The 25821-nt window shown below is 38.1% G+C and overlaps 1 protein-coding gene across 1 annotated transcript in view; it reads right to left on the bottom strand.

Moving 5' to 3' along the window:
• The window catches only part of LOC130233273 (lipoxygenase homology domain-containing protein 1-like), a 56284-nt gene that overhangs the window by 3335 nt on the left and 27128 nt on the right, over nt 1-25821 (bottom strand). The window contains exons 10-20 of the mRNA XM_056463224.1: nt 24398-24558; nt 21996-22082; nt 21785-21920; nt 19601-19755; nt 18338-18498; nt 18181-18257; nt 14085-14281; nt 13457-13649; nt 10762-10922; nt 8230-8551; nt 6369-6520 (exon numbers count right to left, since the gene is read on the bottom strand). Coding sequence (XP_056319199.1) covers nt 6369-6520; nt 8230-8551; nt 10762-10922; nt 13457-13649; nt 14085-14281; nt 18181-18257; nt 18338-18498; nt 19601-19755; nt 21785-21920; nt 21996-22082; nt 24398-24558 — 1802 coding nt within the window. The remainder of the gene's footprint in view (nt 1-6368; nt 6521-8229; nt 8552-10761; nt 10923-13456; nt 13650-14084; nt 14282-18180; nt 18258-18337; nt 18499-19600; nt 19756-21784; nt 21921-21995; nt 22083-24397; nt 24559-25821) is intronic.

Raw genomic sequence — 25821 nt, 5'->3', positions numbered from 1 at the left:
CTCCGACGCCGTGGTGGTCTCCCTCTGCCTCTAGGCGCTGGGAACTCAGGGTGGCTCTCATGAAACTCCACCATGAGACTAGGATCGAGAATATCAGCTCTGGGAACCCATGTCCTTTCTTCGGGGCCGTACCCTTCCCAGTCCACCAGGTACTCCAACTGGCCACCACGACGTCGGGAACGCAAGATCTCCTTCACTGCGTAGACGGCTCCTTCTTCTAGGAGCAGTGGAGGAGGGGGTTCCTCTTCGTGGTCAGGCTCTGTGGAGGGAAGAACAGGATCGTGATAGGGTTTCAGGAGTGATACGTGGAATGTAGGGTGAATACGGTAGTGAGAGGGTAATTGTAGTTTGTAGGTGACGGGGTTAACCTGTTCCACGATGGTGAAGGGACCAACAAATCGGGGACTTAACTTGCGAGAGGGCAGTCGCATGCGTATGTCCCGGGTGGATAGCCACACCTTTTGTCCGGGTGTGTATCTGGGTTCTTCAGACCTTCTCCTATCGGCGGTTACCTTGCTTCGACGGACTGCCCTCTGCAGATGTTGATGAGCCTCGTCCCAGACTCTCTCGCTCTCCCGGAACCAGTGATCCACTGCGGGGACATCAGATGGTTCGCCATCCCAGGGAAAGAGCGGTGGTTGGAAGCCCAGGACGCACTGGAATGGCGTGAGTCCGGTGGAGGGTTGCCGCAGTGAATTTTGGGCATATTCTGCCCAGCCCAAATACTGGCTCCAGGAGTTCTGGTGACCACTGCAGAAGGTCCTCAGGAACCGTCCCACCTCCTGAATCTTCCTCTCTGTCTGCCCGTTGGTTTGGGGATGATATCCAGAAGAGAGGCTGACGGCCACACCTAGGAGCTTGAAGAAGGCTTTCCATAGACGTGAGATGAACTGTGGACCTCTGTCCGACACAATATCTTCTGGAATACCAAATGACCTGAAGACTTGATTAAAGATATTGTCGGCAGTTTCAAAGGCTGTGGGAAGACCTTTCAGAGGGATTAGTTTGACAAACTTTGAGAATCTATCTACTATGACTAGAATACAGGTATTACCTTCTGACGAAGGGAGGTCAGTGATAAAGTCCACTCCTAGGTGTGACCAGGGACGGTTCGGAATCGGCAAGGGATGGAGCTTTCCAGCGGGTAGATGACGTGGGCTCTTGGATTGGGCACAGTCCTTACAGCCCTGAACATATTGCCTCACATCCCTTGCCATGTTTGGCCACCAGAATCGTTGGGATACTAGCGAGAGAGTATTGTTGATCCCTGGATGTCCAGTGCCTAGCGAGGTATGTAAGGAGTGGATCAGATCTACCCGGTGTTCAGGTGGTATGAACTGCCGATGAGGAGGGCATCCCGGCGGAGCAGGGGCTTCCGGAGTGGCAACGACTGGAGGAGCGTTCCAGGTGATCGGACAAATGGAGATGTGTTCGGGAAGAATCTTCGTTGGGAGTTCTTCATGATCGTGATGCTCGTGTAAACGAGAGAGAGCGTCTGCTCTTAGATTCTTGGGTCCTGGACGATAGGAAATGGAGAAATCAAAACGTGAGAAGAAAAGTGACCATCTGGCTTGACGTGGACATAGTCTCTTGGCCTCTTTGATGTATTGGAGGTTTTTGTGATCTGTGATCACCTGGAACGGATGTTTGGCTCCCTCCAACCAGTGACGCCACTCCTCCAAGGCTAGCTTGATTGCTAGAAGCTCCCTGTCTCCTATGCTGTAATTCTGCTCCGCCGGGCTCAACTTCCGAGAGAAATAGGCACAGGGATGCAGTCGGGGCGGTGTATCATGATGTTGAGATAATACTGCCCCGACGCCGGTGGTGGATGCGTCCACTTCCACCACGAAAGGAAGATTTGGGTCAGGATGAGTCAGGAGTGGGGCCCTTGTGAACTCCTTCTTAAGAAGGCGGAAGGCTGCGGCTGCTTCTTTGGTCCACTCCAGTCCTTTGGGTTTACCCTTGAGGAGATTAGTGAGAGGTGATGTAATCCTGCTGTAGTCCTTGATAAACCGTCTATAAAAGTTAGCAAACCCAAGAAACCTCTGGAGCTCCTTAATGGAAGTGGGTTCTGACCAGGATAGAACAGCCTCAATTTTCTTCCCATCCATACGTATACCGGTTTGGTCAATGATGTATCCCAAGAAATGAATCGACTTCTGGTGGAATGAGCATTTCTCCGCTTTGAGGTAGAGGTGATGTTCTCTCAATGTGTGTAGGACCTCCGCAACGTGTTGGCGATGTTCGGCCTCACTCCGGGAGTAAATGAGGATGTCATCTATGTACACTATTACACAGTGGTGAAGAAACTCCCGGAGGACTTCATGAATGAAGTTTTGGAATACGGAGGGGGCGTTGACCAGACCGTAAGGCATGACCTCATATTCATAGTGGCCAGTAGGGGTCACGAATGCTGTCTTCCATTGGTCCCCCTCACGTATTCTTATCAGATTATACGCGCTGCGGAGGTCCAATTTAGTGAAGACTTTAGCTTCTCGGAGCTGTTCCAAAGCGGCTGGTACCAGAGGAAGGGGATATCGGTATTTTACTGTACCGTTATTTAGGACCCTGTAGTCGATGCATGGACGCAGCCCTCCGTCCTTCTTGGCCACAAAGAAGAAGCTTGAGGCGGCTGGTGATTTTGAGTGACGTATGTACCCCTGACTCAGAGCCTCCCTTATGTAATCTTCCATTGCCTGATTCTCTGGAAGCGAGAGCGGGTAGATCCTACCTCTTGGCAACTGGGCATCTGGAACTAGGTCGATCGCGCAGTCCCATGGCCGATGCGGCGGTAGCTGGGAAGCTCTCTTGGGGCAGAAGACATCATGAAAGGAGCTGTACTCCTTAGGAATGTGGATAGACTGCTTCTCAGGAGGGCTCTCGACCGATGTTGCAAACAAAGAAATGGGGTTCCGACCTTGAAGAGGGAGATTTGGAAAACAGGCAGGTGTACATCCAGATCCCCATTTCTTTATCTCTCCTGTGCCCCAAGAGATGATGGGATCGTGCTTCACCAGCCACGGGCGCCCTAGAATGATGTCCATATTTGCACCCTCCAGAACCAGAAATTGAATCCTCTCTTGATGTAACAACCCCACTTGAAGAAGGATGTCTTCGCATTGTCGATGGATACGGGTCGAAGATCGAGTGCACTGGGTTATCGGTTGTATCTGGTATATATGCGAGGACGCCTCAGTACGGAGGTGGAGTTGACGACAGAGGGATTGGGAGATGAAGTTCCCTGCTGACCCGGAGTCGATGAGGGCTGTGACAAGGAGAGAAATAGAGGCAGTAGTTATTTGTACGGTGGTAGTAAGTGGTTTACATTGTTCAATATTCGTACTGAATACACTCACTGAAGTCCGAATGGGACGAAGGGGACACTCCATACGGGTGTGTCCACTGACACCGCAGTATAGACACAGACCCCGGGTCAGCCTCCTCTGTCGTTCCGCTGATGTCAGTCTTCCAGACTCTATTATCATGGGTTCTGGTTCTGGAGAGGCTGTTGACTCAGGCGATTGGAGGAGTGCAGACGAGGGGGTGATGGTGTCCTGTTGATAGGAACGGAGACGATCGGAACATCGGAGAGAATGTTGGATGAATCTCTCCAGACCCATTGTATCATCTAATGTGGCCAGTTGGATTCGGAGAGTGGGTTCCAAGCCGAGCCGGTACGTGGTCAACAACGATCTCTCATTCCATCCACTTGCAGCTGCTAGAGTGCGAAACCGGAGAGCATATTCCTGTGTAGATAGAGTACCTTGCTTTAGATGATACAGCTGCTCTCCAGCGGCTACTTCCCCATCAGAACGTCCAAACACCTCTTTGAAATACTCCGTGAAGGTAGTGATGGAATTCATGACCGGCCCGGCTTGGTTCCAGATCGTCTCAGCCCATTTAAGTGCAGGTCCAGAGAGTAGAGATACGATGTAGGCGATCTTCGACTTATCTGTGGGATATAGAGAAGGTTGCATTTCGAATATGAGGGAACATTGTAACAGAAAACCATTGCACTCCCCCGCTCCGCCTGAGTAGGGCGCTGGTCGGGCCATGGGACTGGAAGGAAGGGCCGAAGAAGAAACTGTGGAGGCGGAAGTGCTCGGTGCTGGTGGTGCGTTGGAAAGTGGAGCTGGTGGCTGTAGAATCCGCTTCAACTGGTCCACCAGCTCTTGAAGGTGATCGGGGGTGCTCATGTTGTCGTCGTTATGGGTCCGGGCTTCTGTTATGAAGCGGACAGGAGACAGAGGTAAGGAAACGTTAGGGTGTTTATTAAATGACAACAAGGAGCACATGAAGGATAGCCAGGAGGATCAGGAATGATGTTGGGGTCTTTTCCTCCGTGGCTGGGTAACAGGAATACACGAGGATGGACAGCACACACCAGATACAGCTGACAGAGGATGACACAGACTTGGAAGGACTGGAAGACAGGACGATTCGGGAGGACCAGGAAGACTAGGAGGAATACAAAGAGAACAGGTAAGTAAATCGTTTGTTTTAGCTGAGGATGACTACGCTGAGTGGTCGCTCAGTTGTCCGCTTTCGTCGAGACGAGCCCGGACAATGAGCGACTGGAGTGCTGTGCTTTTATCTGGTGCTCGTGAATGTGATGCAGCTGTGTGCTCATTAGAAGTCAGGTGATGGTGATCTTCGTGAGTGGGGGTCGTGAGAGCCTGACCAATCCATGACAGATATAGAATTCCAATATGGTATTTTTGACCAATATAATAACCGATAACCCGTTATATTTGGAGGCTAATAGATGATATGGAATTCCAATATGGTATTTTTGACCAATATAATAACCGATAACCCGTTATATTTGGAGGCTAATAGATGATATGTAATTCCAATATGGTATTTTTGACCAATATAATAACCGATAACCCGTTATATTTGGAGGCTAATAGATGATATGGAATTCCAATATGGTATTTTTGACCAATATAATAACCGATAACCCGTTATATTTGGAGGCTAATAGATGATATGTAATTCCAATATGGTATTTTTGACCAATATAATAACCGATAACCCGTTACAATTGGAGGCTGATAGATGATATAGAATTCCAATATGGTATTTTTGACCAATATAATAACCGATAACCCGTTACAATTGGAGGCTGATAGATGATATAGAATTCCAATATGGTATTTTTGACCAATATAATAACCGATAACCCGTTACAATTGGAGGCTGATAGATGATATAGAATTCCAATATGGTATTTTTGACCAATATAATAACCGATAACCCGTTATATTTGGAGGCTAATAGATGATATGTAATTCCAATATGGTATTTTTGACCAATATAATAACCGATAACCCGTTATATTTGGAGGCTAATAGATGATATGTAATTCCAATATGGTATTTTTGACCAATATAATAACCGATAACCCGTTATATTTGGAGGCTAATAGATGATATGGAATTCCAATTTGGTATTTTTGACCAATATAATAACCGATAACCCGTTATATTTGGAGGCTGATAGATGATCTGGAATTCCAATATGGAATTTTTTACCTATACAATAACCGATAATACTTTACATTTGGAGGCTGATAGATGATATGGAATTCCAATATGGAATTTTTGACCAAAACAATAACCGATAACCCTTTGCATTTGGGGGCTGATAGATGATATGGAATTCCAATCTGAAATTTTTGATCAATATAATAACTGATAACCTGTTACATTTGGAGGCCGATACATGATATGGAATTCCAATATGGAATTTTTGACCAATACGATAACCCTTCGCATTTGGAGACTGATAGATGATATGGAATTCCAATATGGAATTTTTGACCAATACAATAACGGATAACCTGTTAAATTTGGAGGCTGATAGATAATATGGAATTCCAATATGGAATTTTTGACCAATACCGATTACCGATAACTTAAGGGTTAACTTAAGGGTAATTTAACAATAAGGGTAAATAACTATTAATTTATTATATTTTATTAATTATTTCTTTATATAATAATTACAATAATAATAATAGTAGTACAATTTATGTTATTTATTTATTTATTTATTCACCAACATTTGGAAATGGCAAGAATTAATTTTAAACCTTTGTTAAACTAAATATAAATAGTTAAATTTTATATCTTTTATATACACATTTTATATATATATATATACCCCAATGGGTGTAAATTAGAGTTTTTTGGCAGCACCACAACTGAACCCAGTTTTTTGAAGATGGGCTCTGTTGAGTTGGCCTGGATTCATATTCGATGTGTGTGGTGAATAATTAATGATCTCACATTAACAGATGAGTAAGACTATACGTGTGAATCTACTGTGAATAAGATGAGTGCAGGTGTCAGATGTCCGCTCACCTGTCCGCGCTCAAACTTGTTCATATGGTTGGACTTTCTGAGGTGCCGCTCGCCAGTGTCTCCATTTTCCCCGTAGATGTTGATGAACACGTTAGCATCCGTTCCGGCACCCATCATGTTTCCCGTGAACACGTTAACTTCATATGTGTTCTCTGAAGCACAACGGGTGATGCATTATTTATTAAAGCAAGCCTTTAGAAATGCATGATCATGATTTGATTAGTGATCCAGCAGATGTGATCGTCTGTGATTTATGCATTTACGTTACACTGATTCCAACATGATCTGACAGAAACAGTGGTTTGACATACCCAAGTGGTTGCTAAGGTGTCATTATGTGGTTGCTAAGAAGTTATTTGATTGTAGTTACAATAATGAATGTGTTTCTAAGTGGTTGCTAATTTATTCAGAGTGTTTTTAAAGTGTTGTTATGTGGTTGCTAGGATATTTATAGTGTTTTTAAAGTGTTGTTGTGTGGTTGCTAGGTTATTCAGAGTGCTTTTAAAGTGTTGTTATGTGGTTGCTAGGTTAGAGTGTTTTTAAAGTGTTGCTATGTGGTTGCTAGGTTATATGTAGTGTTTTTAAAGTGTTATGTGGTTGCTAGGTTAGTAAAGTGTTTGTAAAGTGATGTTGTGTGGTTGCTAGGCTTTCAGAGTGTTTTTAAAGTGTTGCTATATGGTTGCTAGGATATTTATAGTGTTTTTAAAATGTTGTTATGTGGTTGCTAGGTTGAGTGTTTGTAAAGTGTTGTTGTGTGGTTGCTAGGTTATTCAGAGTGTTATTAAAGTGTTGTTGTGTGGTTGCTAAGATATTTATAGTGTTTTTAAAGTGTTGTTATGTGGTTGCTAGGTTGAGTGTTTGTAAAGTGTTGTTGTGTGGTTGCTAGGTTATTCAGAGTGTTATTAAAGTGTTGTTGTGTGGTTGCTAAGATATTTATAGTGTTTTTAAAGTGTTGTTATGTGGTTGCTAGGTTATTTATAGTGTTTTTAAAGTGTTGTTATGTGGTTACTAGGTTAGAGTGTTTTTAAAGTGTTGTTATGTGGTTGCTAAGTTGTTTATAGTTTTTGTAAGGTGTTGCTATGCGGTTTCTAGGTTATTTATAGTGTTTTTAAAGTGTTGTTGTGTGGTTGCTAGGTTAGAGTGTTTTTAAAGTGTTGCTATTTGGTTGCTAGGTTATATATAGTGTTTTTAAAGTGTTGTTATGTGGTTGCTACGTTATTCAGAGTTTTTTTTTAAGTGTTGTTATGTGGTTACTAGGTTTTTTTTATAGTGTTTGTAAAGTGTTTCTATATAGTTGCTAGGCTATTTATAGTGTTTTAAGAGTGTTGTTATATGGTTGCTAGGCTATTTATAGTGTTTGTAAAGTGTTGTTATGTGGTTGCTAGGTTAGAGTGTTTGTAAAGTGTTGTTGTGTGGTTGCTAGGTTATTCAGAGTGTTTCAGAGTGTTGTTATATGGTTGCTAGGTTATTTATAGTGTTTTTAAAGTGTTGTTATGTGGTTGCTAGGTTAGTGTTTTTAAAGTGTTGCTATGTGGTTGCTAGGTTATATATAGTGTTTTTAAAGTGTTGTTATGTGGTTACTAGGTTTTTTTATAGTGTTTGTAAAGTGTTTCTATATAGTTGCTAGGCTATTTATAGTGTTTTAAGAGTGTTGTTATATGGTTGCTAGGCTATTTATAGTGTTTGTAAAGCGTGCTGTATGTTTTTAGCATTTTGTTAGGCTGTTTCTAACTACTTCCAGGTGTTTTCATGCAGTTTCTGTGTTATTCTGAGTGTTTGAGTGTGATTTGATGTGCTTTCTAGAGTGTGTGCCGTTCGGCTGTCAGATATATACAGTGTTGTTCAGGCTGTGTTCTTGTACCCTCCAGGTCCTCTGTATCCTCCGGCAGAAGCTCCACCACCAACTCTCCATCCTCCTCATCTGAAGCCAGCCAGCGGTCGCAGGGAAATGAATAGGTTAACACCACCTCCCGCATCTCCTCTCCACCTTCCTCCTCATCATCATCCTCGCTCTTCTTCTTACTCTTTTTCTTCTTCTTCTTGTCTTCCTTCTTCTCTTTGGGCACCATGGCCATGACCAGACGCTTGATCTCCACACGGTCCAGAAACCATCCGGCTCCGATGCCCGAGTCATCGTTGCTGATGCGGATCTTGAAGATTTTCCCCACATCTTTAGCTTCGACCTGTTTGACAAACACCACAGATCAATACAAAAGTGACAATGATGCAACTTGGCTCTTAAAGGAGATCTATTATGCTTATTTTACAAGCTGTAAAATGCATCTCTGGTGTCTCTAATGTGTGTGTGTTTCAGTTTTAACTGAGAATAGCACACAGATAATGATCTCTAGCTCTCTGAAGAGGACCCTTATAGGCTTTGATCCTAATTGTGTTTTGGTGACTGTCGCTTTAAATTCAAATGAGATTGTGCTCTTTTTAGAAGAGGGCGGAGCTACAGACACCTGTGCATCACCATAGTGTCAGATGTAAAACAGCAGTGTGTGTGTTGGCAGTGCTGGTCAGGTGTACACGGCTGACACACAACTGGGTTTAAACCCCTTATAAAAGTGATTTATGCATAATAGGTGCCCTTTAAAAGCATTCTATATGCACAGGTTTGTGAACATTCATTGCAACTCCATGTGCATTTCCCAAAAAGGCACATAACATTATCACCCAAGAACACTTTCTACGTGCTACTTGTAGTCGTCGCTGTCCATTTCAAAAGTGCTGAAATATAACCTTATAGAGCTGTTTCTTGAACATTTAAACCAACACTTGTCATCTCTTGTGCATAAACAATCAATATAAAACAACTACATGCAGATGGGGGCATAAAACGACTGGAAAAAACTTAAAGGGGTGGTCCAGAGTGTATTTTTAAGGCTTGGTTGTGTTTATAAGATACAAAGCAATGTATGCTCATGCTTCACTTGTAGAAAATCATGTTATTTTGTCATATATCTTACTCTGATTATATATTCAGCTACTCGGCTAACATGAAAACCACTGGCATATTTCCTAGTTTCTCCGAAAAGCCCACCCTCAAGAGGCTCTGATTGGTCAGCTAACACAATGTGCTGTGATTTGTGGATTGGCTCCACGTCACCAGGAAGCATCACGCCTCTAATAGCACGTGCTGTGCCTCTGCTGTATAAATACTGTCAGTAAGAGTAGCTGTTATCTCTGTTAGTTTGAGCCTGAATCAGACAGAAAATGAAGAGGACACAGCTGAACCTAACGCCTGCTCTCTACAATAACATCTGACAAGTGTCTTCCACATATACTGGAGTTATAAGCATGTCCATGTTCGTTATTTGAGATGTCGAACGCAGGGAAAGCGTCCGCATAAAGAGACACTGCAGCGCTGCTGAGGATTGTGGGTGTTTACAGCTGTTTGACGGATAAATATGAATTTATGGCTAAATTGTTAGCAGTGGCAAACAGCATTTCCCGTTGCTTACATCCTTGTTTATGTCCACGTTACAACATAACGTTGTGTCTCACAATCCACAGCTTCTGCTATTATGAATGGAGCTGCTCCTCTGAGGAGTTTCAGCCGAATCCAGCACTGAACTGGGAGAGATTCTGGAAGCTGTCCTTTGTCAAATACTAGAGCTATATCTGTTTTATAATTCTCTTGAACATAATTAACTTAAATTGTAAGCACTTCTCTCTTTGTGTCGTGTCTTTTGGAAGCAAAAAGACAGAAGCTTAAATACTTTAACATAACAGCGCCTCTGGCCACGCCCCTTCGCTGCGCAGGGTGTATCCACATGGTAAATATGCGTAACCTGAAGAGTTTGTGATCTCACTAGCCCGGATGTATTTTTTTGTAGTCCTCAAAACTTCGTTCGCTGTAGGCTTTGCTAAGCTAACTCTGTAAAACCCAATATCTCTCTTTGCGTTGAACTTTGAGCGTCTTACATTCGGAGATGTTGTTTATGTTCACACAGCTACATTACACAACAACTAAAGCTTAACATAGCATATCCTAGTGGACCACCCCTTTAAGATCCAGGTTAAAAGGTCTCACTGCTGCATTTTGAACTAATTGTAATCGAAACATAGATGAATGGCTGATCCCAATAAAGAGAGAACTGCAGTAGTCCAAATTAGCCAAAAATAGATAAAAGTAGAAGCTGAAAAAAGCAAGATTTCACATCATAGTTGATCTGCCTGTCAAATTTGAGCGGATCATCAAACATAACGCCCAGATTTTTTGTTTTTAGACTTTAGTTTTAATGCAAATAAAGGGAATGCGTCCTGTTTATATTCATGTCAAAATGATAAAGTACTTAAACAGTATGATAGCAGGATAAAAGGGTCAAATATTGGAGAATCGCTGCAAAAAAACATGAGGGTTGACAGGTATGCTAGGAACGCCGTGTACCTTGAATATCTCGGTGGTTCCTCTTTCATAGTTATTGGATCTGCTGCTGAGTCTGAGCACCTCTGTCTTTCCTTGATCTCCGTATATTTGGATGTACACGTTGGCATTTGTGCCGCCGGCGAAAATGTCTCCTGTCACCACCGTGATCTCATAGTTTATCACTACAGGACACAAGAAGATATTCAAGGTTCACACTGCTGAAAAAAACCCATCTATTCAATTCAATTTAATTCACCTTTATTTGTGTAGCGCTTATACAATGTAGATTGTGTCAAAGCAGCCTCACATAAAAGGTCATAGTAAATAGGAACAGTGTAGTTCAGTTTGTAGTGTTTAAGTTCTGTAAACATTATAATATTGAAGAGAACAGACAAGATCTACACCAAAAGTGTATAAATATTGATTTTTATAAAAAAAAGTGAAATAAATCAACAAAGAATCAATCAAAATAAACCACCAATTAAAATCAAATAATAAAAAAGTAAATAGTTATAAAACTGAAAAACAAAATGAAATAAAACTGTTAAACTTAAAGCAATCAAAATAAAGCACATAATAATAACAGAAACAAAGAAAGAAATAGAATTTTTTTAAATAAAATACTTGATTTTTAAAACACATTTTAAAGTGATTAAATTATAAAAACAGTTGTTTACTTATATATATTTATATAATATTTGTTCTTCTGGAGAAAGTCTTATTTGTTTTATTTCGGCTAGAATAAAAGCAGTTTTTAATTTTTTAAACACCATTTTAAGGCCAAAATTATTCACCCGATTAAGCTATATATATTTTCAATAGTCTACAGAACAAACCATCATTATAAAATAACTTTCCTAATGACCTTAACCTGCCTAGTTAACCTAATTAACCTAGTTAAGCCTTTAAATGTCACTTTAAGCTGTATAGAAGTGTCTTGAAGAATATCTAGTCTAATATTATTTACTGTCATCATGACAAAGAGAAAATAAATCAGTTATTAGAGATGAGTTATTAAAACTATCATGTTTAGAAATTTGTTGAAGAAATCTGCTCTCTGTTAAACAGAAATTGGGGTAAAAAAACAAACTGGGGGGCTAATAATTATAATATATATACAGGGTGAGCCATTTTTATGGATACACCTTAATAAAATGGAAATGGTTGGTGATATTAACGTCCTGTTTGTGGCACATTAGTATATCTGAGGGGGCTCATGATGAAAGAATAAAGTTACGTTAAAACCAAGCACACCATTGTTTTTCTTGTGAAATTCCCAGTCAGTTTGATGTGTCACATGACCCTCTTCCTATTGAAAAAACAAAAGCTGGATCCAAGATGGCGACTTCAAAATGGCCACCATGGTTACCACCCATCTTAAAAAGTTTGCCTCCTCACATATACTAATGTGCCACAAACAGGACGTTAATATCACCAATTATTCCCATTTTATTAAGGTGTATCCATTTAAATGACCCACCCCCTCTCTCTCTCTCTCTCCATATATATATATATATATATATATATATATACATACAACAGTTCTGTCTGGTTCTCAAATCTAATTGGCTGATAGCCATGTGATATTCTGCAATATCAGAACTCATGCAGCCTCCTAACCCTTCTGTATTACTCTGCCCACACAAAGTGACAGCAGATTAATAAACTCACTACAGTTTGACAAATATTGCAGCTGTTGGACAACATAATGTACTTTAGGCGAGGCTTTTTCAGGCGAGAATGTAGTCGTTTAGATTGCAACTATGCAGTGCCATCCACAAGATGGTGACAGAGACCGCATAATAAGCCCTGAGAGGAGGAAAAATCCAGCGTAATTTGAAACTACAGCTGATCAAATCATTATAGAACAGGTAAATAACTTTCTAAGTCAATCTCTCTCTTTTGTATGTTGCGGTGCTGTATTTATACCGTAGAAACTGTAGTGAGTTGAGTTTGAGATTGGACTCACTGCAGACTAGTTCAGTAAACAGAAAGAAAGAAGAAATGCCTCCAGGTGTTTTTCCTTTTACACTGAAAAAAATGCTGGCTGTAAAACTGTTGCAAACTATTTATTTGTGTTGAATTTAAACACACAAATTAAATTTTGCAATGTTCAACTTAATTTGTTTGTTTAAATTCAGCCCAAATAAATTGTTTACAAACACTTAACTTAATTTTTTTTGTAAATCCAAGGAATCATCTTTGAATGATTTTTTTCAGTGTAGCAAACATAACAGTAATCTGCTAGTGTTTGCTTTGCTTTGTTTTTTTCAGGTTTAATTATTGTGATCTCCCGATTGCAGCAGAGAAATAATATGAAATCTCTGTAGACTAATGACATTTCATGCTGTTCAGCTTTAGAATCTTAAAATGTGAGCAAAATCAGCTGTTTTGTCATCACTTTAGACATTACGCTAGAGAATCAGTCAAACACTAGCTCTACAGTGATGTTGGTAAATGAGCAGCGGTTTTCGTCTGTTCTGTCGTCAGCTGCAGATGAGAATGAATGGCGGAAGAAAGTAGTTCCTCATACAAAAGAGTTTTTAGACTCTCTGTGTTTACTTTTCTTTTTTATATACATGATTATGCCGTCGAACTGTTGTATAAACGCAATATCACACTCATAGCAGTGCGATGTGGCTGTATATCGTCATTGGTGGGACACTAAGGCACTAAAAATGTTAAATAAAAAAACTAATAGAGCATGAGTGTTTACATAGCTCAAAGTCGAGTATTTCGCTGGGGTAAATCTCCACTTCCGTCTTCCCATCAGCCTCGTCTTCACACAGCCAGCGGTGACTGGGGAACATGTAGTGCTTTCCGTGATTAGGAACCACAATCTGAACGCTGTCCAGAAACCAGCCGGCGCGCATGCCTTCATTCGAGTGTCCGATCAGGAGACGGTTGATCTGCAGATGAAACATTCATGCACGATCATTAATGCATCATTATTATTATTTTCACATAAAAAATGCATTCAATCTATATCTATTATTTCATAGTTAAAATTAATAATAATTAAATTTAAATAAGAATATATTTTGGTTGCCAGTAATGCTGTAAAATTAACAAGTGCACTGTAAATTATTATTAACAATTACAACTGTGCTGTCGCTTTCCAGAACAACTGCAATTATTCATTTACAGTGCACTTGTAAATTTTACAGTATTTTTGTAGCCTGTATTATTGTAATCTTTACAGTATTTTACAGTGTGTATACGTTCACTTTCAGGAAGGTTTCTACACAATGATTTCTAAATGTGACGACAGGACAGTTGATGTTTTGCTCATACGGCCCACACATAATCATATTAAATATTAGTAATTATTTTTTTTTTCCTACCTGTCCGATGTCTAAAGTGTCGAGAGTGAAGATGTCCACCCGGCCCACTTCAAAGTAATTGCGCAGATTATTGTCGGAGACGGCGAGCATCATTTTACTGGTGTCTCCTTTCTCTCCGTACAACTTCACGAAAACTTTAGAGTCTGAACTTCCTCCGGTGACGTTGCCTGTTTTCACCGCGATGTGATAGCTGACGTCTGAAAACACACAGATAATCACATTTACATTAATGCATAAATGTGCTGGCCCCTCTTAGATCTCTCTTTTACATTCATATTGTCTACAGCAGGGCTATTCAATTAGGCAATTTGTTCCGGCCCTCCAAATAGTGACCAAGACATTAAAAATTAATTTAGTTCAGTCGAAAAAGGCTGCTATAGTGATGATGACGGTCTGTTCAATACAGCACGAGCTGCAGATGAAGGCTTTGCAGAGCGTGAGTCACCTGAGAGTGGTGCGAGCAGCCGAAAACATTTGGATACTTAATCATAAAGGCTTCTCAATGCCACGTTTCTGTTGCATGGAACGAAACCGCTGCAACTAAACAAAGTTATGCCACCTGTGCGCTAGTTTAAAGTTCTGAGCTTATACACCAAGGCCAATACGCACGCACACTGGATTAACTATAGCAGCAGGCCGTTTACATATTGAGCAAGTTCATTATTTCCAGTGTAAGAATATATGCCAATATGCATGCACAAGCGGAGCGATGCACTGAGTAGAAAACATCTCACGCCGTAGCGATGAGAGTTGTGCGAGGCTTTCAGTGCAATTTAAACAAAAGAAACGTTAGACGAATTATTACAAATTATTAAAATGATTATGAACGCAGATGATAACAGTTCATTTAAATACTTACCTAATATAAAGCTTACATTTACATTAGACGTGATAACCATGATTATTCTTCAGACTATATAATCGTACAACCAAAATCTAGAATTGTTGCATCCCTAATTGTTACGCAGTTCAAAACATAACATATGAATGTGTCTGAATGTAGAAGACGCCTACTTGAGCAATAGACTAATTTTGCTGTGCTTCAAAATACAACATCTGAACACGTTTGTAAAAAAAAAGCCAACGTGGGTGTCTTAAGGAGCAAAAATACAACATATAGACTCTTATATGCTGTTGTGTCATCACTCATATTGCAAGTCATGTCTCTCTGGTCCCTTGTTTAGGATGCTTTTCATAAATTGGCCCTCATGACAAACTAATTGAATAGCCCTGGTCTACAAAATGGTTTACAGTAATATAGTTGTGCAAATACAGTAGCATGCGAAATAATTTTTTGGGGCAAAATTATTTGCCCCCTTTTGTGAAATATGGATTATATTTGTCAAATGATGTTGAACAGATTCAGGAATTTTTCACGGTATTTCCTCTAATATTTTGTTCTTCTGGAATTAGTTTTTTCATCTTATTTGTTTTATTTTGGCTAGAATAAAAGCAGTTTTTAATTGTTTTAATGGGATTTTAAGGTCAATATTATTAGCCCCCTTCAGCAATATTAGTGTTGGATTGTCTCCAGAACAAACCACTGTTATACAATGACTTGCCTAATTACCCTAACTTTACCCTAATTACCCTAGTTAAGCCTTTAAATGTCACTTTAAGCTGAATACTAGTGTCTTGAAGAATATCTAGTCTAATATTATTTACTGTCATCATGACAAAGAGAAATCGGTTATTAGAAATGAGTTATTAAAACTATTATGATTAGAAATGTGCTGAAATTATCTTCTCTCCTTTAAACAGAAAGAGGAGGGCGAATAATTCTGACTTCAACTGTACGTTCGATTATTCAGTACAAAAGACAAAATGTTTAGTATTATTGAGACTTTATTTGAAAGTGTTACCCAATGCACATTATCATACTTTCACAAATTCATTTTGATTGAAACATTTCTTTAATCTGAAAATACAAGCTTATATAATAAAACAAATACATTACATATTTTTACTTTGGTTATTATCGTATTCCTTTTAAAGTAATGTTTTTTTTCATCTTAGGTCAATATCACCTTATACTGGGATTAAAAACTTCAGCAATTACTATTGAATATAGACCATATCATATTGTAATCAAATATCAATACTTGGAGCCAGAGAATTGATAATGTCTCACAACTGGAAATATTGCGATACATCGCCATATCAATACTTTGTCCCATTTCTATTATTCCCTAGGGTTTGCACAGACTAGTCGACTTAAACCCTTGTGTTCTGTTGGGTCGTTTTCATCCGCTGATTTTGAGTCTTAATTTGGCCACAACTTTCTCCATGTTTCAGCAAATGGGATGACTTTGCTGACAAATCTTATTTTGACACATATTTTGGGAAAACGCTTTGATTTCTTTTTATAAACTCATCAATACACTCTGGGCAGATTGACTCCCCTTTGGTTATGTTGGTGGAAGTTTTTACCCCATTGACTTCCATTATGATCACATTTATTAATTGCAAAGTCAAGACAGCATATAATCACGCATTCTTGATTGCTGCTGGCTTTCCCTGTTGGGGGAAGAGGCACAATTTGTCACTTTTTACTGTTGATCATCAGTTGCAGTGGAAAAAAGGCTTAGTTTCTAAGGTTTTATATGGAGTTTTAATTTAGTAGTTTCAGTGCATTTATTTAGCGCTAAAACTAGCCTGTGCTAATGTTGCATATTGCATTATGATAAATCTAAAAATAAAAAAGTCACTGTTTTTCTTTTATTGGAATGGCTTAACTTGAAGTGCTTAAAAAACAGATTTTTTAAAAGGTACTTTATGATATGCTGCTAATATGGCCACAACGTCCATTAGTGGATCTAACTCAGAAATTTCACACTTAGGACATTCCTTATATTTAATAATTGTGTTGTTTGAAATGATTTAATTGGTGTTGCAGTATTATAAGCGTTAACACTGAACTTATAAATGACACCATATACATACTTTCCAACATCTCATATTCCAACAGCTTTCATTTATTCCATTCTTTTTTGCTGAATATTATTGAAAATAATCCTAACATGGTATTATTATGTACACAACATACAGTAAATCTAAATATTCTCTCCAGTAAATATCATAACAAATAAATAACAAATTTAATGTATCCTGATGCATCAGAATAATGCAGCTACTAGCTACAGTCTCCATCACTGCTCTTATCATTCTCATGGTCACTGAAACCCATCTCATCCTCACTTTCATCTGCAGGAAGAGCCAGTTCTGTCCTTTTCTTCTTTCACTTACCATAAAACATGGTGGTGCTCGCTAATACACTGTTCCCTGTATTCATATCTATTCAAAAGTAGTATTGCCATTAAAATGTTATCCACAATTCAAATGCCATTAACACATGACTAATAAACATTATATTACTAGCTTCATGTTGTTATTGTTACAACCGAAAAGTTCACAGCTGGCCTTGCTAGCTAGCTAACCCATTGCAATATTGCACATTCCACTTTTTGAGTTGTGAATACGTCATCATAACTTACTGGAGGTGATGTCTCAGATGCTTATTGTGGATCTGATATGAGTTGATCCTTTGTTTTTATTGGCGTTTACATTTGCATTCAACAACTACTCAATATAAACGACAGTCTGTTAGAAATCACGCTACAGAAAAACACTGCATGTCATGTGACTTAACCAAAGCACATCATTGGCTGCACTAAGGTCTTCTTATTCCAACAAATAAATTAGGACGTTGGTCTTAAAGAAACAGTGGCAGGGAAATGAACATATATCATATTGCCATATGGCAAAGCCATGCGGTAGAGGGTTATTAACAAAATCAGTACTGACAATGCATTTGTTTTACACTAAAATTAGTCATTGGTTATGCTGCATTGCTTTTGTTCTGAGCTGTCAAACAGCATGTGGTTATATTTTTTCCTGCAAATAAATCACAAATCGTGGCATTGTTGCAAAATATTTGCATCTTGTGTTTTATTGATGACATGACCAGCGATTAGTCGACATCGACTCTACTTAAATAAAATAAACATCAACATGCAAAAATAAAAAAACATTGTTCAGCCCCTATTATTCACCAGTGATAATAACTCATTACGCTGATGTACAGTCTGAAACTCACTGTACAGTCTCTGTCCATCTGCAAACGGCTGCAGCTCTCGAACTATCTGTCCATCGTCTTCATTGCGGTCGAACCATCTGTGCAGGAAACACAAGCAAACATTAGAGGAGAACAGCTTTAATTCTTGATGTGTGTTGATGTTGACTGAGTGTGTAACCTGTTGCAGGGGAACTCCACAGCCTGGGATTCAGCCTGTCCTTCTTCACGGATAGTCACTTTATCCAGATACCATCCACAGCCTCCACCCCGACCATCATGACCGATACGAACCCTGCGCACCGGCCCGATGGAGACCGCCTCGATGATGAACTCATCAGCCTGACGGAGACACACACACAGAGGCAGACAAACAAAAACATAGAGACACACACACACACAAAGAGAGAGAGAGAGAGAGAGAGACCAGTTAATTCTGATTTGGTTTCAGTCTTTGTCTTTTGACTAAAATGAGATTTAGATTAATTCCACTAAAGTTCAGAAGATTTGACTTGACTTTATATTTAGCTGACTAAAATCTAACCAGTTTAGACATATTTATTTGCATGACTTAAATATAATTAAACTGCAGTCAAGACTTTACTGAAGTTAAATCATCTAAATGCCCTAAATAATCCGCCAGTGGGGTGAATAAAATAATTTCGCTTTTGGTTTGAAATGATATTATTTTACCCACCCCATTGGCTGATTATTTTAGCTTGTTTTAAGAAAAAAATCTTTTACTTTTTTGCTTGACTAGAAAATGCTTCTTGATTTAAGAATTTGTAGATATTTGGACTAGAAACAAGACAAAAACTCTAAGAAAGAAAGGCATTTTGCAGTGTATAAGTGACTAATAAAATTTAAATATGATTAAAATTTGATCTAATAAACTTGAATTAAAAAATGAGTTTGAAAATTTGAATTTGATTTAAAAATTCTAATTAAAAAATTAGAATTTGATTTGAAAACTTGAATTTAATTTGAAAATTGGATCTCAAATTTTGAATTTGATTTGAAAATTTAAAATGAATTTGATTTGAAAATTTGAATTTGATTTGAAAATTTACATTTGAAATGAAAATTTGATTTAAAAAATTTGAATTTGATTTGAAAACGAATTTTATTTGAAAATTTGATCTCAAAATTTGAATTTAATTTAAAAATTTGAATTTGATTAGAAAATGTCATTTGAAAATTTCAATTTGATTTAAAAACTTGAATTTTATTTGAAAATTTGGTCTCAAAATTGGAATTTGACTTGAAAATTTGAAATAAAAAATGTTATTTGAAAATTTGATTTTGAAAATTAGAATTTTATTAGAAAATTTGATCTCAAAATATGAATTTATTTTGAAATTTTGATTTGAAAATTTGAATTAGATTTAAAAAAATAGAATTAGATTTGAAAATGTGCTCAGATCAGCTCAGAAAGACCACTGACGTTTCCCCGCTCGAACTTGTTGATGTTGTTCTTGCAGTTGATGAGGCTGCGGTCACCAGTGTCGCCCTGATCCCCGATCAGACACAGAAACACATGCGCATCCGTCCCGCTGCCGCTCACATCCCCTGTGTAGACGGTCACTCGATACTTTACCACTGCAGGACAACACACACACACACAGACACATTAGGGGCCATTCACACAGGGAGGAGAGCAATAATACAGACTTCTCATGGTTCGGTTCGGTTTTAAATCACGGTTTTGTACTGTTCAGTATATGATATGCTCATTAAAACACAGGGCACTGTTAAATAAAAATCTACAAGCAAAATACAACACAAAATGAATACAATACAGCAAAGATAATACCACAATAACTATGCTTTTCAACTTTTTCACGTACCCAACAGTACTTTTCAGTTACATGAAATTAAAAATATAATCAAGCATAACACTGCATACTGTATATAATCTTCACTGTATAAATAAAATAAAGATTAACCATTACAGAGCTGTTCAATCAGGAGCAGAGGGAGGGATTTCATTATCTTCTATTGTTTGACTAATATCAAAACACTATGAGACTAAAGGTTATTGCACACTGAATTTGAAATTGTTATCTGTAATTTTCAAACGTTAAAAAATCAATTCAAACATACGGACACGCTGCCTCTGAAACTGTCGTCCATCATAAAATTTTAAAAAACTCGAATCGGTTTCAATTCTTTCCGTTTTTCGTGCTTTAAGAGGTGTTTGGACAGTTCAGAGCCGGCGTACAAGCGAAAAACTAAACACAGAATGCCGCCACCTGAGCCGCATGTAACTTTATGACAAAAACAGTGCATAATATAGGACACAATGCGACGAACAGTGTTACAACAATTCCAATGTGAAGCCACAACATGCTATAAAATCTCTATTTTCCATGTTTAAAGGTGTTTTTGTCCTAACCATCTGTGACAGCAATGCATGGCATTTCCATTTTAGAAATGCTTTCTATTTCTGTGACATTGTGGCAGAACAACAGCATAAACTACTTAAACAATGATCAGCTCAGGTACAGATTATGTGCTTTATTCAGTGTTAAATGTTCCCAATGTGAGATTAAACAGTTTTACGTGATATTAATTACCATACTGACAGCAGCAGCAGATAAAAGAAATAAAATAACTAGCAAACGGTTAGAAAATGAAAGCCAGAACTGGGATTCAGTGCAAACCAACGACATCAGTCACTTAGTAGTCTATTAATAATGTTAATAGCTTTAATATGTGTTCATCAGATTAAAAGCCTGTACCATTTCACTATGAGTGCGGTGGCTGCTGTTTAACTGTTTCTGTCATTTCGCATAGTGTTTGGTGCAGACAAACAAATTGTATGTCGCTAGAATCTTATAGTTTTGCATGCTGCTAGAACATTATTATTATTTATTATTATTTTCATTTCTTTTTTTTTTTCAGTACTATATTTTTTGCTTCCTATTATAATAGTATACACTCACCGGCCACTTTATTAGGTACACCTGTCCAACTGCTCGTTAAATTTCTAATCAGCCATTCACATGGCAGCAACTCAGTGCATTTAGGCTTGGTCAAGAGGATCGTTGTTGGGCTGGTCTGAGTATTTCAGAAACTGCTGATCTACTGGGATTTTCACACACAACCATCTCTAGGGTTTACAGAGAATGGTCCGACAAAGAGGAAATATCCACAGTAACATGAAAGCATGAATCATCTCAGACTGGTTTCTTGAACATGACAATGAGTTCACTGTACTCAAATGGCCTCCACAGTCACCAGAGCTCAATCCAATAGAGCACCTTTGGGATGTGGTGGAACGGGAGATTGGCATCATGGATGTGCAGCTGACAAATCTGCAGCAACTGCGTGATGCTATCATGTCAATATGGAGCAAAATCCCCTTGTTGAATCTATGACATGAAGGATTAAGGCAGTTCTGAAGGCAAAAGGGGTCCGACCCGGTACTAGTAAGGTTCACCTATTAAAGTAGCTGGTAAGTGTATAATATAGTATAATATAATACAATACAATACAATACAATACAATACAATACAATACAATGCAATGCAATGCAATGCAATGCAATGTAATGTAATGTAATGTAATGTAATCTAATGTAATGTAATATAATATAATATAACATAACATGACATAATATGAGTACCAGGCAGTGGTTCAGCGATCAGGTCTCCTGTGGCCGGCAGCTCTCGCACCACCTCATTATCATCCTCATTGGTGTCCAGCCAGCGTTCACATGGGAATTTAAACTTCTCCTTTGTGAGAGTTTTCAATATGGATATCTATAATTAAGAAGATAATTTAGACATGTAAAAGGATCAAAAAGACTAAATGCAGCTTTATGGAGATGCTCCTACTCGACTCAGATGCCAGCCGGCGAACGGATTCCTCTTCTCATGCCAGATCCGCAGTTTGGTCAGTTTTCCCAAATCTGGCAGTTCAACCTGAACCGAATGAGTGATGGATGAATTATTCAGTGCAGAATATATACATTTAGTTAAAGACAAAGTTATTCACCCTCCAGTGAAATCTTCATAATTAATATGATTTTAATATTAACCTAATTAATAATTAATATTATTAATATTAATTATAATAATTAATATTAATTAACATAATTAATATTATTATTAATATTTCCCAAGTGATGTTTAACAATGAAAAAACTATTTAACACAGTATTTCCTATTATTTGGAGAAAGTTATATATTTACTTGTATATAAAGATATATATTTTAGCATTATATGTATGTACATATACAGACAGTACTTAGCATAAATGTGTTCACTCCCTTTTGTAAATGAATATTTGTATTATTTTTCAGTGAATATAGTTTCAATGATTCAGTAAATCATTTTTGGTGCATTTACAAAATAAAAAAATACTAAAAATACTATAGAAGTCAAGGGCTAATTTCTGTCATTCTTCAAAATATCTGACGGTAAGTAAATTATGTAAATGAACCGTAAGTAACTGATGACAAAATTTTCAGTTTGAGTGAACTGACCCTTTAAATGCAATGTGAAGTGTCTACTTTAATGTTTTGTCTTCAGCGAGTGAAATGCATGCTCAATCGGGTTCAGATCAGGTGATTGACTTGGCCATTGCATAACATTCCACTTCTTTTCCTTTAAAACTCTTTGGTTGCTTTTGCAGTATGCTTTAGGTCATTCTCCGTCTGCACTGTGAGGCACCATCCAATGAGTTCTGAAGTATTTGGCTGAATATGAGCAGATAATATTGCCTGAAACACTTCAGAATTCCTCCTGCTGCTTTTGTCAGCATCACATCATCAATAAATACAAGAGAACCAGTACTATTGACAGCCGAACATGCCCACGCCATGACACTACCACCTCCATGCTTCACTGCTTAGGATCATGAGCAGTTCCTTCTCCATACTCTTCTCTTCCCATCACTCTGGTACAAGTTGATCTTGATCTCATTTGTCCATAAGATGTTGTTCCAGCACTGTGAAGGTTTTTCAGAACTCTAATCTGGCCTTCCTGTTTTTGAGGCTCACCAATGGTTTACATCTTGTGGTGAACCCTCTGTATTCTCCCTGGTGTAGTCTTCTCTTGACTGTTGACTCTGACACACACACACACACACACATGTCTGCCTCCTGGAGAGTGTTCTTGATCCGGCCATCTGTTGTGAAGGGTGTTTTCTTCACCAGGGAGAGAGTTCTTCAGTCGTCCACCACAGTTGTGTCCATGGTCTTCCGGGTGTTTTGGTGTTGCTGAGCTCACTGGTGCGTTCCTTCTTTTTAAGAATGTCCACACAGTTGTTTTAGCCAGGCCTGATGTTTTATCTATCTCTCTGATGGGTTCGTTTTATTTCTTCAGCCTAATGATGGCTTGCTTGGCTGATAGTGACAGCTCTTTGGATCTCATCATGAGAGTTGACAGTAACAGATTCCAAATGCAAACAGCACACTAGAAATGAACTCCGGGACTTGTATCTGTTCATTGTAATTGGGATCATGAGGGAATAACGCACACCTGGCCATGGAACAGCCAATTATCCAATTACTTTTGGACCCTTAACAAGTGGGAGGCACCCGATTTGGATGTAAATACACTCAAATTAAAGCTGTCAGTCTGCAGTTAAAGCACATCTTCAAATTCATTGTGGTGGTGTATAGAGCCAAAAATAATAGAACTGTGTCGATGTCCAAATGTTTATGGACCTAACTGTATATATAATTTATCTGTTAATTACACTAAAAAAAGCGTTGCATGCAAAACTGTTACAAACAATTTATTTGTGTTGAATTTAAACAAACAAATTGAATTTAATAATGTTCAACTTAATTTGTGTTTAAATTCAGCCCAAATAAATTGTTTACAACCACTTAACGTAAACAAATTGAGTAAATCAAAGGAATCATCTTTGAATAATTTTTTTCAGTGTACAGTTATAATCTGTTAATTATCTGTTAGAAATTATTGTGATTCACAAGTGTTTTCCCTTTATTTAAGGTTGTAAATTGCATTATTATTATTATAATAATCTCTGCTCTGTCCACTTCTGATGTTGAAGATTTAACTCTGCAGTTTAACAAAGTGACTTCTATTGACAAATAATATAATGTATAAGAAACAATATATAGAGAAATAAGCTCGTAATATAACAGAAAATGTATTCTGGTATTTTTATAGCATAATAAACAACCCCAACCCAGGCAATATATCACTTAAATCTATCAAAACAATAAGTGATCATGCTGAATGTGATTCTGTTTTAATGATGTACCATGAACTTGTCCAGTTGGCCCTGCTCAAAGTTGTCAGTTTTGTTGTCGAGCTTCATCTCGTCAGATTTCCCCTTTTCTCCGTAGATCTGCAGAAGGATGGAGGCGTCTGTTCCAGCTCCGGCAAGATCCGTCGTCCAGATCCAGAGCGACCACGGATGTTCTGAAGAGCATGACATCTATTAAACCTTTTAAATCTACAATAAAGCCTCCTAGTGCTCTATTTAACCCTTGTACGCTGGGCTGATTTTGAGTCTTAATTTGGCTATAGCTTTCTCTGTTTTTCAGCAAATGGAGTGATTTTTGCTGACAAATCTGATTTTGACACATATTTTGGGATTTCACCACACTTTAGTTATGTTAGTGTCAGTTTTTGCCCCATTGATTTCCGTTATAATCACATATTTGATTGCAAAGCCATGACATGTATATATAATCATGCATTCTTGATTGGTGCTGGTTTTCCCTGTTTGGAAAGAGCTACAATAAGTCACTTTTACTGCTTTTACTTATAAGGTAAAAAATGTTTACTTATGATTAGGCCCACACAGAACCTGTGCGCGCAGAAATCAGCAGATTTTTAGCCCATTATTGAGTCTATGAGTTTATTGCGTAAATGTGTGTAAATTTATATCTATCCAGTTTTAAAATTAATTTCATTAATATTATTCTATTTATAATATTACTAATATTAAAATGTTCATATGATTCATTTACAATACAGTTTGTAAGTAATATTTTCAGTCTTTTAGTAGATATATTATACGAGAGACTTGCTTTATTTACCAATTAAGATGATCTAATTGAATTTGCATTGTGAATATTAAATAAAAAAGATTTAAAAGTATTAATTATTATTGCATGTGTTAGGTTTTTAGTTATGATAGTTTTAAAATGATTCTGCATAAATGCCCAGATTTTATACAAAATTCTCAGCAGAAATAGCAAATGTCCCCAGATTCTGTCTGGCCCAACTTACAATATACTACACAATCATACTGCATTACTTGTTTTCTTCAACCCTGAGTACCTCTTTTGCACAATATGGCTCTAGGGGTGCGTTTCAAAAAACCATTGTTAGCCAACTAAGGTCGCATGTTGTGTTGTTCCAAACATAGTTTGTTGATTTGGCGTTTGCCAAATCCATCGGTCCAACGAACATTCGCAAACTGCCTTCGCAAACTTATGCTTGCAACTACACCTCTGGAGCTGTAGTTAGAAACAGTTACTGGCTGTGTTCTATTTCCCAGTTATCCCCCCTATGCCCTATTCAGTTACAACATTCTGACATTCCATAAAATTGGAATGATTTTTTAAAATAAAGCATTAAGGTCATCTCTCTTAGGTGTAATTTGCTTTTAAAGTATTTTTACAGTTCAGTGTTAGCGATCTACTTGTTGACAATTGTGTTCCCTTCGCAGTGCAC

This window comes from Danio aesculapii, chromosome 8 (assembly GCF_903798145.1).
Source record: "Danio aesculapii chromosome 8, fDanAes4.1, whole genome shotgun sequence".
NCBI lineage: Eukaryota > Metazoa > Chordata > Actinopteri > Cypriniformes > Danionidae > Danio > Danio aesculapii.
This window is presented reverse-complemented; position numbering and strand designations above follow the sequence as displayed.